Source organism: Cygnus atratus, chromosome 16 (genome assembly GCF_013377495.2).
Source record: "Cygnus atratus isolate AKBS03 ecotype Queensland, Australia chromosome 16, CAtr_DNAZoo_HiC_assembly, whole genome shotgun sequence".
Lineage (NCBI taxonomy): Eukaryota > Metazoa > Chordata > Aves > Anseriformes > Anatidae > Cygnus > Cygnus atratus.
Genome location: NC_066377.1, coordinates 14,805,347 through 14,821,501, shown reverse-complemented (window position 1 = coordinate 14,821,501; position 16,155 = coordinate 14,805,347). Strand labels below are relative to the sequence as shown.

At 39.5% G+C, this 16,155-nt stretch overlaps 1 protein-coding gene across 2 annotated transcripts in view; it reads right to left on the bottom strand.

Moving 5' to 3' along the window:
- The window catches only part of ERGIC3 (ERGIC and golgi 3), a 29,501-nt gene that overhangs the window by 2,095 nt on the left and 11,251 nt on the right, over positions 1-16,155 (bottom strand). For both annotated transcript variants that reach the window (XM_035548277.2, XM_050713954.1), the window contains 5 exons: positions 7,501-7,532; positions 6,763-6,859; positions 4,679-4,743; positions 1,149-1,285; positions 125-180 (listed from right to left, as the gene is read on the bottom strand). In XM_035548277.2, coding sequence (XP_035404170.1) covers positions 125-180; positions 1,149-1,285; positions 4,679-4,743; positions 6,763-6,859; positions 7,501-7,532 — 387 coding nt within the window. The remainder of the gene's footprint in view (positions 1-124; positions 181-1,148; positions 1,286-4,678; positions 4,744-6,762; positions 6,860-7,500; positions 7,533-16,155) is intronic.

Below are 16,155 nucleotides of genomic sequence, written 5' to 3'. Positions count from 1 at the left end.
CCTGAAGGCTGAAATCACCTTTCCCCAGTAGACAGGGGTTTATCACCAGTCATGAAGACTCTAGAAAGAATAAGATGGCAAGTGCTTACGCCTTAGAGAGAGAAAAAAATTAAAGGTGCAATACCTGTAAATATGCCACCAACAATGGCACAAACTCCTGTGAGAAAGTGTGTGAAGGGCCTAAAATGAGGAAAAGAATTTGAACAATCAGCACCAGTTCAGTATGACAAGTAACAATTAATACAAACCAATTCATAATTATCATTATATTAACTATACTACGTAAGCATGCATTATATAAATATTAATAACTGACAATAGGTTCAACAATTAAATAACCCCTGTTGGCTACAGGATGACATTCATCACTGAGACTTTTACTTAGAAGCACCACTGTATTCAGTGCACTCTAATGAGCTCAGTGGCAACCCCAGGAAGCAAGTACTGAATTAATAAACCTAAAGGATGGCATTTCATTGCTAAGATTTCAGCCACCTGTGCTCAGACAGAATGCACAGACTGCTGTAACAGAAAAAAGAAATCCCTAAGCACATATTAATACATTGTAAGGTATAGAATTTGGCTGTGCAAAGCTTTGACAACTGCAACTCCTTCCATTTCCCTGCAATTACAAACCTGTGATTAAATAAGGACCTGGAAAGAAGCACCAGGTTTCACACTGACTACAACATGAAGAAAAGCTACAGCAAATGCAGAGTAAGTAAACAAGTTGGATTGGAGCAGGTGCCACTATAGGTGCTTGTAAGGTGTTATTGGACAGTGAAAATGATAAATTGCATTTGTATCTATTGGTCACGTTGGCTTTGCTATATAAAAGTAGTTTTCCTATTATAAAAGACTTTGAGGAAATTAGCCTAAACTAAGAACCATTATATCAGACTTCTATACTTCTCCATCCTGATACTGGATTAAAACATTCCAGGGAGTATTGGAAAATCCCGGATCTGTTTTAGATGTTCACAGTAAAAGGAACTGCACTGGGGAGTGCCTCATCCTCTCTGCTGACTGTAGAGGAGCTTGGCTGACTCTCAGGCATCTGCAGTCACATCTAAGTGAGGACAGTGTTTTAAGCTATGCAAAATGACAAAATCAACACAATGAACGAAATACATTGAAATGTCTCTTACCTGTGTTTCTCTGTCAGCTTCACCATCATGGGTGACAGTTCATATAGCACAAATACACCAGGCAGACCTTGGTCTCCTATTAGCCCGTTGGCTATTTTCTCATGTCGTGTAACTGAAAACTGGTTAGTCCTTACCACCTAGCAGGAAACAAAAGCAGCAAGCATTGTTTTGTTAACAAGGAGTAGCAAAGGCTACTAAAACACAAGTTCAGTGAACCACATCAGTGTTGTCCTGCCCCCTCAACTCGTAGGGTCCTGCCAGTAGTCATGGTGCTAAGAGTCATAAGCAGCACCATCAGAATTAGGTCTATTTTTACTACAGGATATTTATTGGCTAAATCCACATTTAGCCTAAAGAACAAGCTATGCATCAGTCTTCAGGCAGGATTGTTCTGGTCTCTGCTGGCAAGTAACTGGGATAAGCTGTTTTTCTCAACCTCAACCCGAAGTCCATGTCAACCTCTGCCAATCTGCAGTCCACCTAAGCATGCTTCAGGAGACGGGACTGATGTACAGACTGGGGACAGGTTAGATTCCTGTGGCGCTGATCTGTTTGACTTCTTAAGTCTATTGGCTTAGCTTTACCTTGTGCTGTCACTCTCACCATTTCAAGTCCATAAATACTGTAACAGCTAACTCCTGAGACCCTCTAAGAGTCAACATTTGAAGTACTGAGCTCCCACCCTATCCGATGAAAAATCATCTCCTCATATGAAGCATCGGGAGACAATGTTGAATGCTGAGAGAGGCCTGCCATTAGCAGATGAATTTAAACAGAAATAGCAGGAAGTGAATGTTCAGACACCATTCTGTGAAGCATAAATGGAATACGGCAGAAAGGGTATCACACAACCCTGGTATCTGCAGTTTGAGAAGGCTATATATATTCAAGAGTGAGGAAAGAAAATAAATAATATATAAAGGCAGGAGAGCTTTAGGGCTACAGAAGGATGAAGATCACTCATCTTTGTACAAATCAAAGATCACCCTGCTATATTCTTCTGTGCCCTGCAATTCTTCTACAGGTTGTTTATACCATTCCTATTCTTACAGGAAATAAATTGAGTTTCTATAAAATTAAATTATGTTTTGTCATCCCTAACTGGCTATCTGACAAATTATAATTAAAGCTGAAAAAGATGCTATCCAGTTTCTTTATCAAATTCTACATTTGGGGCTTCCAAGTACTGACTGTCTAAGACAGGTCATGGTACACATATGGTAACACACGTTGATCCACAGTTACCAGAAATACAAGCATCATGGTTTGCATGGATTCCTCTCCTGGAGACTAAAAGCAATTATTTTGACAGAAGATATCCTTTGAAAACTGAATCATGGATCTACATGTGAGATTTCCTCTAGAGAATCGTAATCCATGGTATACCAGGAGATGGTTATAAGAACAGGGCTCCAAATTAACTATCCCTCGTACATAAGGAATTTAAATAATTCACAAAAACTGCAGAAGTATCCTGAATCCAAGTAGAATGAGCTTCAGATATGGTCTGAAGGTTCTCTCAATACCACCTCATAGCAAGTAACTTCCATCCAACTTCCAGGAAAAACGGATGGGTCCAAGAAAGGCAGGGTATTTAAAAAAGAGTGGCCCACTTAAGGATTTATCGCGAGAACTGATTCCTGCAAATAGCTTCAGTCTGTAGGACAGATAAGAAACACAACTTATGTCTACCTCTCCAATGGATTCTGTTATATTGTCCCGCTCACACTGCTGTAAGATAGTTTTGCTTGAGTGTCTGTATTGCATCTACTGTGGACATGTGGCTCCTCAGATCTGTGGGTCCTGGCACAGGTCTCGGTGCATAACTAATAATTTGCTGGTGATATAAATTCCAAAGTGCCTAAAGCAATACGAAGGCTGTGTTGACATGCAGTAGAGGTATGTTGCTCTGACTGCAAGGATGTATGCTGCGTGCCTGAGAATGGCAGCAGTTTGGGCAAAGAGCAGGAAGGTGTAAGGGCTCCCAGTGTTGTGGGGTTTGTAGAGTGTTATAAGACTGTGCACAACAAGGGAGTCAAATTCATGGATAGTTTCATCCATGTGCAGACCAATTCTTGCACTAAACAAGCCCCAGAACCACACCTGGGGTTCACCTCAGAGGAAACTAGTTCAGTGTTAAAGCGAAGCTGGGAATGGACCATGCATATAGCATAGGAGATACAGAACCAAAGCCTGGGATACAGTAGGGAAGCTAAGCCATTTTGTGTGTGAATGCACGCAAAGGTATTGGGGCAGATGGTATTTCTGTCTCTTCCTCACAGGGTTAGATGAGCATACTGGGTACCAATGGTAGTGAAGTCTACACAACAGTAGAGCTCTCACCTCTCCTGGTGTTCACTTTGCAATAGAAACAATGATTTCCATCATTCTCCTGCCCTAAGACTATGGAGGGGCCTAGATCGTGATAATTGTCATTGTTTTTTTGTTACTTTGTTTTTTTAAGAAGAGGTCCTCTGTAGCACCCAAGATCCCCTAAAGAATGACAGCAACCAAAGTAAATGCTTCAAAATGAATGAAAGAAATTACAGTTGTTCCTGCTGTCTCAGGTGGGTTAAGAATAGAGCATATGTTTGTCGCTGTTCTCAGGACCTTCATCTCATCTTGATATTTCTTCAGAAATTTGTTTATCTTAGCCATCCCAAAAGAAGGACATATTCTGAAAGTGGGACTGGAAATCTAGCCACCCTCTTTTGGAGGCTAAAGTAGAGTTTTTAAATTGGAGACAAGCTCATCTTGTGTTATTCTCCAAATAACACTTTTAGGATCTCCTTGGTGCTTTGACTTCTCCTGAGCAGACACTAGGAGGGATTCATGAGGGAACATAATGAAAATGGTATGGTCACTTTGAACTAGGTGGGATGGAGGCTGAAATCTGCTTAATCACTGTAGCAACATTATAGATGACATTACACCATAGAAACTTGCTTTTGCTGAGGCTGCAATACGAAGGAAGTTGAATAATTTGTCTTGCTTCCACCAGAGGTCAGACATAGTCAGAATCAGAATATGAGGACTAAAGTCTGAAGGCTTTCAGTTGCTTTATATGGTGAGGAAGTGGATTATCTGCTATGTCAAAAGAAGAAAAAAAAAATAAGAACCATGTTTCAGTTCTGCAAATGCCTATTATCCCTACTGAATTACTGCTTATGTCTTGTATAGAGTTGGGCATGAGAGAGCTGAAGCCACCCAATACATGTTTGGAATAAACAAATATTAAAATATACAAAAATAAACTAGGAGAAGAAAAATACGTCATTGCACAGAATCTTGCTGGGATCCTATCCTGTGCTGCAGGCTGTGAAAAAGAATTGAGCTGAGGCCGCTTCATTTCTTGTACCTATGGTACAGGCAGAGTGTTATGCAGGTATGACCACAATAGATACTGCTATTAAAGTATAACCTCATCTCCTGTTTAAGTGGGTGTATATGTAACAAGAAAAGACAGAAGAATAACATGTAGATTTATGATTTTTATAAAAAGCCAAAGCAACAGGAATAAAGGTACTTACTTCACCGTCTACTTTCATATAAACTGTGGGGACCACTTTGACAAAATACTGAAACATCATGGAAGCTACAAGCAAAGACACAGAGACATGATTAATAACCTGTGATAAATGGTGAAGAGCTGGAAAGTTTATCTTACAAGTTAGTTAGGCACAAACTGATTTTGTTCAGGAATATATTTTTGTGCAATAGCTACTGGAGGCTTTCAATGACAGTAAAATTACTGTCTGAGATTAGGTTTTCCTTTTTCCAAGGTGAATATGGTTCCTGTTCCAACTAAAACTGAAACAACCAGCATTGTCACAGAATCACAGAATGGTTAAGCTGGAAGGGACCTCTAGAAGTCATCTGGTCCAACCCCCCTGCTCAAGCAGGGCCACCTGGAGCAACTGTCCAGGACTACATCCAGATGGCTTCTGAAGATCTCCAAGGAGGGAGACTCCACAACCTCTCTGGGCAAAAACTGTGCCAGGGCTCCACCACCCGCAGAGCACAGTAGTCCTTCTTGATGTTTAGATGGAACCTCTGTGTTCCAGTTTGTGCCTACTGCCTCTTGTCCTGGCACTGGGCACCACTGAAAATAGCATAGTTCTGTCTTCATTTTTTCTTCCCTTCAGGTATTTATACACACTGATAAGATCCCCCCTGAGCATTCTCTTCTCCAGGCCGAACAGTCCCAAACTTTGGCCTAGGTGAAAACCTTTTTTTAAACCACTTATCATACTATAGTTTTTACCAGTACAACTTCTTTTTGAAAATTCTTACTCTACGACATGAAAACCTTTATATTTAACAGCATCATCCTACAAAAACATACTCAACTCTAAATAAGCAACCTATATCAATTTCAATTAACACTTAATCTCTTGATGACAAACATCAAGTTTCTACAGGATAAAGAGGAACATCTGGATCAGTGAATAGAAAATAGAAGTAGAATTCCCTCTGGTACCTCAGACCAGCCAGTTCCTTCAGTTCTCTTAAAAAAAATGGAAGGTAGCGATCACTTTGAAAATCAGTTTTCTCAGAAATTCCCTAGAGAATATTACTCATCCATTTCTACAGAATTAATTCTCACATAAAATATCCTTAGCTGGTGTGCAATAAACATAAATTTGACCTGCAATCTACTTCGCCCACTTCTTTTCTGGAAAACACCTTCAGTCTTAGTAATTCCTCAAGAATTTGCCAGCTGTTTAGCTGATGCCCAGCATGGAAAGCTTTAGCCTACAGAGAATTTTACCAACCAGATACAGGTTCCCTCTCATAGTTTGTTACTCCACAGAAAAATAACAGCATCATGGCATCCTTTCATTTTTCTGTATTTTATTTTAAGCACCACTCTTTTATTTGGGTAGAACAATTAGAATAGTAAAATAGTTGGTGAAAAATTTTAAAGAACAGATTCAGGTAGGATAACAATCCTACTACCATCTTGAACCAAACAACTTCTCTCTCCAAGCTTTATTACATAACGTAACCTCAAGTGCCTACAAAGACAAAGTTTGCAGACTCCAGTGGATCTAAATAATGTGACTAATCTCTGGAGTGGTATATAAAGTAGGTTTGTATGAATAAACCAACATTACAGTTTGAGCAGCAGTGGCTTAAGGAGAGAATTGTCAGAGCTATCCGTCAAAGATCAGCAATAGCTAATCTTCAGCTGTTACAGTTGGGTAGATCAAGGTCAGACAGATACCACAGCTCTTCATCAACCATCCATTAGGCTTTTTTTCTCTCCTGTGCCTTCCAGCTATATATTACTGCACACAGTAGCCAGGCAGGGCTCTCCCTCAACTACACATATTGTAGGCGTTTAATAATAACGTGCTGTACCTTCTGTTGTATCTCCATAAACAATGAAAAGAGACATCTTTCAGAAAGGTCACAGAATCAAAACAAAACACGTAGGCCAGTTTGTTCTGGCTGAGTGGAAGCATCTGTTTCAGAAAGAGCACAAGGCGGAGGACTCTGAGTTTTACGCAGTGCTGTCAGGGTTCTTGTTAAAGACTAGGAACTTTGCTCCTCTTCTCATCTAACTCATTAATACAGACACTTAAAAAGATTTCTCTTGGTTGGCTCTTACCTTGCTGTGCAGTGACGTCTGTCCCATCCAGAGGATTCACGATGCCTGGATAATCCCTTCCAAATGAGAGATGTTTGATGTAGTGCGTCATATTGATCTGAAATAGAAATGCTAATAACTCAAACAACTGCACAGCATCCTAGTGGCACGGCAATGGGCCTAAAGTTAATTATTTGTATATTTTTCTGATTGTTGCTCTTGGCAGGTCCTCCCTTACTCTGTACTTCCTAACAGTGAACTCCAAAGCACTTGCTCTTCCTTTTTATTTATGGGAGATTCCAAGATATGGATTCTCCTTTTCCTGTTTGAAATCCCCAGATCTTGGTGCCCTTTCCTCCCATCTGCAGAGCAAGCTCTCCCACCTCCACCCAGCTTTCCACCACTCTTTCAGCTGGTCAGTCATATAGGTAGGGGCATCGTCTGCCTTCCTCCCAGTACAAGGTAAACTCCAACAGATCCAGCAGTAGTTGTGAAAATGTCGATTCTAAAAAGCTGGGAAGCACAGATTAAAGGTCAAGACAGCCTTAGGAAGACAGAAGCAGGCTTGCCAGGCAACACAATGATGTTCCACAACACATTTTAGGGCCCTGTGTGAAAGCAGGTTCCAGATCATGCAGATATTTGTAAAACCTAAAGACAGCTGGGATCAATATGCTAAGATCTCAATGTGGCAATGGCAGGGAAATCCAGAAGGAAAACAGACTGAGAGAATTGGGACACTACCTGGAGAACACTTACATTATCGAGTCCGAAGCTCTGGAGGTCATGAACTGTAATAGAAAAATAGTTTAACAATATAGTTCAGAGTATGATATCAAGCATATCTATTTACCTTATTTTAGCTATAAGGGAGCTCCCCTTATTCCCATCACTGTTTAAAATGGCAAGAAAATAAGATGGGTTTCGCTCTGGTTTGCAGTAGGATACGTGACAGATGTCACAAATGTCAAAAATGTAAACAAATGTCAAAAGCAAATTTCAGGGGTCAAGCAAGGAAAATTTCACTGTTATCTCAATCACGATCTGACAGCCATTTTAGTTCTTGCTTCACTTCTCTAATTACTGTAAAACATAGAAATATGACATCTAAACTAACAGCTGAGGAGATCATGTGCCTTAATATTGCATCAAAGTGCCCTGAATAAATCACCAGCATCTTAGTAACTCTTAGCAAACTGCCTATGAGCCTTGTTGCCGCTGCCTAGAGAACGCAGAGGAAAAGGAAAAGTCTTTGCAAGGACAGCCTTTCAGCCTGCCCTCTCTCTGACATTTTGCATACAACAATACAATGACACTGGCAGCACTATACTTCCAGAAGAGACCTGGCAAAGATATGGGCCATGGAAGGCAATGTTAAAAGGAATTCATATATTTTTGTTGGCTACTTAAGCGGCTTTATATAATGCCAGAAGCATCAATCTCAGGATGAAAATATAACTTACAACTAGATTTCAGTAACGCTCCTACCAGGTTTATCCAAAGTTGCACAATTATCCTAAAGTAACCCGAGGCTGTGGCACATTTTAACAGGTAAATTCATGTGCTCAGGAAGCCATACTTCACCTTTCACCTACACAAAGAAAAACATACTTCAAAAAATCATGTGCTATTATTTTATGTGTTGATGGGGTCAGATCGCTGATTGCTACATTATTAATGAGGATTAGGAATGCTGTTCTCTTAAAGGATTTTGCAACGCCATCCAGCATAAGGAAGGCTGCAAAGCTAAAGGACTGATTGAAACTAGCCTCTCCTTTAAAACATTTGCTTAACATGAGTATGCTGTGAACTATTTTTTTTCTTAATAACATCTTTCAATAAAGTAATAGAAGCTTTTCTTGTATTTATATAAAAACCTTACTAAAACAAAGATATATAAATATGCAAATCAGAGAATGTATAGTTAGAAAAGGAAACACTCTGCCTGAACTATAGTCTTCCTTCTCCTAAAACTTGCATCTAGGGAGAGCCCCTTGCATTTCACAGCCAAAATGTTTGACGCTTAGGAATCAAGGCTGCAGCCACTGGAATTAAGGCAATGGTTTTGCATTACAAAGAGCTCAAGGCAGCACTGGCATCAGATACTCCTGTTGCTGTCTGACAAGTATGCAGACCTATCACTGCCACCAGCATTGTTGTTTGTGTGTCTACGCTGGCAGCTGGATCAAAGACCTCATTTGGATTAAACAACAACAAAAAAAATCTACCACAAATTTGGGAATACATATCAAATAGCGGGTAAAGAAGGGAAGAAAAGAGGTGGCCTCAGTATTACACTACATTTTTTCTTAATAATTACTAGCAATACCATGTAATGTTGCAGTATTACGCAACTAAGTCAAGAGTTAAGTGGGTTAGCTGTCCTCCGTTGAGCTGTCCGTTGTACAGAAGTCTTGCTGCCTTTTGTACATACAGCAGCAGACTAACTTTCAGTTAATAACAAAGTTCTACAGAGAAAAGTTACGGCTGTGATGGATCTGCATTTAAACTGGACCTAAAACCAAAGGAATTAAACAGTCTTTGCTCCTCATTTTTCTGTTGATGGCTCATTCCCCTCCCACCCTCCTCATGGTCACAAACCACATCAGAGAACAAAACTAACCAAACACAAATATCGCTTGATGCAAGGCTATTCTTTCAGCCAGATCAACTTTAAAACAAGGCTAAGCACAAGGCTGCACAAACACTTGTGATGGGCACGAGCCACCTGCATGGGGAGGGACGGGAACTTTCCTCCTGACAGCTGTGCTGGTATGATTATGGTGTTTATCAGTTTTAATGCTTGGGCAGTCACATTTGTTAGCATTTGAAGTGGGAGCTGAGTACTAGTAAGGTTGACAAACCTTACAGTGATAGTAGAGTACCAGAGAAATTCAAGAGAAGAATTTGAGAAAGACTAGTCATTGACTAACCTGTTAAACTAGCTTTATATCGTGCATGACACTAATTTTAATGGTTACAACAATTCAAAATAAAGTTTCCCAAAAGTGCTCTGATGTAATGCTTTCCACAGGTAAAATGCTGATTATTAGCTTTTATAAAACCTCTTCAACAAATGATTTACAACTGCAAAAATGCATGATTCACACATTCAGTTTCCAAAATAGTCTTCCACCAAGCTACAAGTTTATCTTTGATCACTAAGGATACTAAGCACATATGTATACAGTCCAGGTCAGAGAAAAATATTAAGCTAATCACAGCTTGCATAACATAAAACAGCAGCCTATTTAGTGTGCTTAGAGAAGAAACAGTACAAGGTAACAGAACAGATCTTAAGAGACTGTCAGGTAGGACCAGGGATTGTTATTTTTCAAGAAATATAAGCACATTCTCTTCTTTCTGTAGCTGCAGCTAAATGCTTAGCTAGATAAAATAAATCTGTAAAAGATCTTAGGTTTGTCGAGAAGTCTCTCCTTTTTATATAACCTCATTTTTTTCACTGTGTTAGTAACAGTTTTAAGTCTGCTGTCTATCTTAAGAATTCTCTCCATCTTGCATTTCTGACCTGACCAACCACAAAGACTCAGACTCTGTAACTCAGTCCTGTAAAACAAGGTTAAAAGCACTTACTGCCACTTAATAAATCCATTAAAATTGCAAGAAGCCCAAGACACAGCTACCCAAACACGCTGTTCCAAAATGAACTAGGTCACCAATTTTCACACTGGTGATGAATTTTCTGGAATAAAAAAAGCTCTTACAGGAGCACAATGTCAGGAACATGATGATGCATTGTGAAGAGGGCATTGAGGCAGGGAGCAACGCAGAAAATGTTGCAGTCTGGGGAGGGAGAGAGGAGAGTCAGGATCCTGAACCCTCTACCAGATGTTACTGAATGGATACATCACTTTTCAATCTGTTATTGCCAGGATTTTCTCACCCTTACAAAAAATCCAATGACTTACAAAATCTTGGAAAACCTTTTACGGAGTATTTGGAGATGAGCAGAGTTGGTGCATGAATTCCCAGGAGAAATTCTCTAGCCTGCTGTACAAATGAGCTTAAACAATATAATTATCCCATCTGACTTCAAAAGGCAGAAGTCCCTCCAACTTGTCACTATGTCCCCCTCAACTACATTATCTGTGTAAAATAACTAGTAATCCACCAACATGTCATCTCCAACACTGACATATCAAATTCGTTTAAGTCAAAGATTCTCAACCTTTTCCATCTGACCTCATTTACCACAGAAGAATGACCTGGGATGGCTCTCCTTTTAGCTTTCAGGAAATCTTCTCAAATCCCAGCCTAGATCAACAGCTCTTCCCAAAGGAGATTTATGGGCACAGCAAATAATAGAAATTAGGTTAGTACTGTAGTAAACAGTATTGAAAAAAAAGGATACAGCAACACTTACTCTCAACAGCGTGCACTGCAAAAATGAGCAGAGTAGGAGAGAAAAGAGAAATATTCAGATCCTTACAATGAAAAGCAGAGACTCAGATACAGCAGCATTTAAAACTTGCACCAAAAAGGGGAAGAAAAATAACTTTAGTGATGTGCTTTCTAGGCCATGTAAGAAGACCCTCTAGCTAGAGGACTGATATACGGACTAGCAATCATTTAAAGAGTAATGGAGAAACAAAAATGCAGGAATTAATCACTAAAAGGAAAATTACAGCGGGATGTCCATATATGTTAAAGTAAGTCCTGAAGTAGCATGCCAGGTGACACTCCTAGTTATATTTAGATTCCTTCACAGTCTTTCAGTTCCCTAGGGCAAAGGAAAAGTCATTTTAGCAGCAATCAAAGCTATCCAGAGGTGTAGTCAAAGTTTACACTCACAACATATTACCATTCAAAACTAGGTAAGTTTTTTCTTAATCAGACCTGTGCTTCTTTCATCATACCTGGTGCACAGATAAGGTGGCAAGCCACAAGATTATTTTTGTTCACTCTGTTGCAAGATCCCAACAAAGGTGAATACCTGGAAGGATGCGGGGACAGGGGAAACGTATGCTTGGACTGCATATCTCAAAACATACTAATTGGTGTTAAGTAATCGCCTTTTCTGTTGTTGTTTCAAAAGACTGTTCACAAGTACATTCACATTGTATGTGGCTAACCAATAACTTTCACAGACTTATACCTGCATGAAGATGGGCCTCTGAATACTTTACACAGCAACTCCCAGCCCATTCTGCCAAATGCTGCGCTCCTGGTGGTGTTTCTGTGACAGCATCGTTTTTGGTATGGAGGAAGTATGGAAGGTATGGAGAGCCTCCAGACGGCTGCTTGGCAAATGTTAGGCATTCCCAACAAGTAATACAGCTTGAGCTCTGATGGACTATAGTCCAGTGGCAAATGGAAACATCACTTTTTGTGGCAAATTCAACTTGATTTAATTGTAAACAGCTTTGTCTATCTACACAGAAATGGGTGAGACCTTGAGTCTTTCAGCACCAATACAATCAAACCATGAAAGGAGTTTACCAGTGTATAAGGAAAAGTCCTTAGCAATGCTGAGGGTGAAATAATAACCTCAGCCTCCAGTGTTCAGACTGAGGATGAAAATCATTAATTTCCTGGCAGACACTACTTTGGGACATTTGGAACAACAGAATGAGTTCACACAAACACGTCTACGGTAGGAATACCGCACAGGTGATCAACCAGAGGATTTCAATTTCCTCCATGATGAAATTGGGACTTTGACTGATGGGAGGTTTTGACTTCTACCTTTTTTTCCAAGAATGCTGATAAGCATAGAAGAGCTCAGATGAGGTATTTGTGTATGTTGAAGTCTTGAGCAATAGTAACAGCCCCACACCTAGCAGGGTTCTGGGACAGGAGAATAGGAGAAGGGTGCAGTCTCTGCAGCCAAAAGAATTAGTGTGACGGGCTTTTGGCAGCCAATGAGAATATACCAAGGGGCCTAAACAATGATAACCAGTCTTCAGTCAAAGACACTGTCCTTCTTGCAATTCAGCATTCAAACCATTAGAAACTATGTAAAATAAGATCACAGAATCATCTAGGTTGGAAGAGACCTCCAAGATCAGCTAGTCCAGCCTCTGACTTAACACTAACAAGTCCTCCACTAAACCCCTAAACCGTATCAGATGGTGCATTAGGTCTCATCCACAGTGTCCAATGATGCTTTCAAGTAGTTTCTGGCTGTCAAATGAATCTATTAGAGAAGGGAATAAGCCTACTCTTAAGTACATGGACAGAACATTAATTAAGGTTTACAACTGAACAGTGAATTTGTGCTCTTAGGGAGCTAATCGTCACAGATTCCTAGTAAAAGCTTGGTGACTCCAAATAGGCTCTTTTCAAAAACTCTTAAAAAAGAGTTTTCCTATCTTTTGAAAAGAGGGAGATTTCTTTCATTCTTTCTTTCACAGTCACCACCACAAATGAGGAAAACAAGTGGTAATCACAAAAAAATTGCCTTCAGAGATACCTTCTTTCCTCCAGTTGACTAGGTAAGGTGCAAGAAAAGCACAAAATTTGGATCCTATTCATAACTGCTTCACTCACAGAAACTGTCACAGTCACTGAAAATCTGTCTTTAGGACAGAGAATGTTCTGAATGTGATCATCAATGTCAACATTTTTTTTTTAGTCAATCAAAGGAATCAAATTATATATTTTAGGAAAGGTCTCTCAATAAAGCATGATGGGTGATGTCTTCCCTAGAAAACAGTGATGATCACACCTCTGCAACAGAATGGTCCAAAGACAATCTAAAGGTTAAATGAAAAGCCTCAGCTTCCCCTTGATTAGAAGAAATACGGCAAGGAAGAAGGAAGTGATATGAGGTTCATCTCTCTCCTGAGGAAACTATCACTAAGGACATTCCCCCATGCTGGAAACTCACTGCAAAGCTCTACAGCTGAAGCAGGAGATGGCTGCTACGGTACAGACATGGACAGTAGTGGCAGCAGCTCTTGAACCACAAACCTCAGGAGGTTAAAAAGTTAGATCATTTAATTTAATTGTTTAATCATTCCTTTTTTTTTTCTGAGATAAAAAAACATTTTTTTGAGGAAAGAAGGTGTGAGTTGCTGCAAAGAAAACATCTACAATAGCCAGGATCACAAAAAGACACAGTTGATGCTGGAAGCTGTTCTTACAAAGACACAACTGAAAAGAGAACTTCCCAAAATCTGATGCATCCCATACAAACTGGACATAAAAATTTCAGTTTAGGATTCAAAACCTGTGAAGCAGACAACAGTGAAGCAGACCTAATCTCAGCTAGTACCAAAAATGAACAAGTGGGAACAGAAGACTGCAAATATCACTAATGCTTGACTTTGGTTTTCCCTTGACACAGGAGAGCCAGGACTACTAGTTTCAGCACCAAGAAGTCTGCTTGGAAGCGCTCCAGTCCTCCTCACAACTTCCTTCAGTCCCCCTCCTAACAACCTCGGATGTCTCAGTGCAACTGGACCACAGTTGCTGAAGGAGTAAGGCAAGACCATTAGGAGCCAGTATGACATTCAGGAGGGGGGTCTTCTCTGACACTGAAGATGGAGCATCATGGAGCAGCTTTAAAGCAACCAGTTTTCAATGCTTCCAATAATTTGGGCCAAAAATCAGTGTCACTGCTTGCTTCGTAAGCAAATTCCTGAAGTTTCAGCTCAGCTTCTCTGAGAACACAGCATCTGAAGGAAAGATAGACAGAGCACCCATCCAAGAAATACAAGCAGTATACTTATAGAATAGCTAAAAGGTAATTAACTGTTATAGATGGCACAAAGGCATTAAGATTACATTTGTGAATTCTGCTAGAAAGAAAAATTTCTATGACCTGAGATGAACAGCAACACGTACTAAAGCATTTAATAGTGAAGAAAACTAAGATAAAACATGAACACAAGTCTATGCTGCAAAAATAGCCCAGCAATGAAGTAGCCTCTAATGGTCAGCTGAAAAGAACATAGCATCTCCTTACTCATGAACCAGCCAGGGGGGAAAGAATAGTAGAAGCCTACCTTTTATAGATACAACAGCAGTTAAAAGTTATCTATGTCTGCGTTTTCCAATCACGTATACTGGAAACGTGAATGTGGATGGCTAAAAAATTAGTTAATGAGCCTCACATTTTGTTTATCTCAGGACAGAAACACACTCTCAATTTCTAAATTGCATTATATTTCATGGCCTGTGACTCTGAGAAACCAAGATGAATACAAAGTTGTATTTAATGATTGTGCAGAATGACTTTCATCTATAACATCAAAAGAACATGAGAAAAAAGGTTACATACAACTACAGAAAAGCATCCATGCAAACAACAGTAAGTGAAGTGAAATAATCTCACCTGGATTTAACATTCGTGCAAGCAGAAACAGAGCAAAACAAAAAGGACAAAATAACTTTTTTCTTCGAAGTGGACAAACTTTTTTTTTAAATACAGTTTTTGTTTTTCAGCATTTTCAGTGTTTCTAGTTCCTTCAGTCACATGAATATTGCATAAAGACAGAGAGGAGAAGTGTTAAAACAAGTAAAGTGTTCAACACTTTGCTAAAAAGACTATCAGGAGACCATCAGAGGTCCTTTGGGCGTAAATATTAACAGAGTATAAAAATAGTTAAGACAAATTCTGGGGTATGCATGCTTCTCAGAGCTTGAGATGTCAGGGTCTTGATCTTTATGAAAAACCCTTTGGACATTTAGAATGTTAAGCACAAGTGAAATACGGTTTTGACTCTATTTCAGCAGGCGTCACCTTATGACAAGACAATACACTTGCATCTCTTAAAGCATGAGATTCATAGGCCACCTGTTTCAAAACTTTCATTCCCATTATTCAGTACAAATGTTTGCATTCAAACACAAATACATACCTTAATGTTAGACGCTAATTCAAAATAGCCAAATGTGGTTGCAGCTAATAAAACCTCATATTCAGTAAACTCTTAAGAAGGTCCGTTAAGAGGCTTACTCACTTATACAATATTTAAAAATGAAAACATAATTTGAGAGCTATTGTTGATAATTTGATTTTGGTGGCTACTCATTAGCATTCTCCTGATTAGGAAAGTAACTGAATTTAGGCTGACAATGTAACAAACTTCAAGGTAACTTCAACCTTTTTACCTAGTCAAAACAGGACCTCTGATTTTCTCTGTCTTAATGTAAGGATTTCTGCCCAGACAAAGACAAAGAACTGAGGTTCAGGGATGTGAGACATGGGATGAACTCCTCCATGTAAGGCTGCCCCCTGTTTTTTACCTATATTCCTCTTACATTCAGCTGGTGCTATCAAACCTTGTCTACAGCTATTAGACTCTAAAAAGTATTGCCTACTTTAAAAAGTGGGCAAATGATTTCTGGGGACAAAATATAAGAATTTGAGAACAAAAATATACGTAAGGAGAGAGAACCGTATGAGAAAAGAAGCCCAAACAAGAAATGAATCATCCCTGAAAAAAT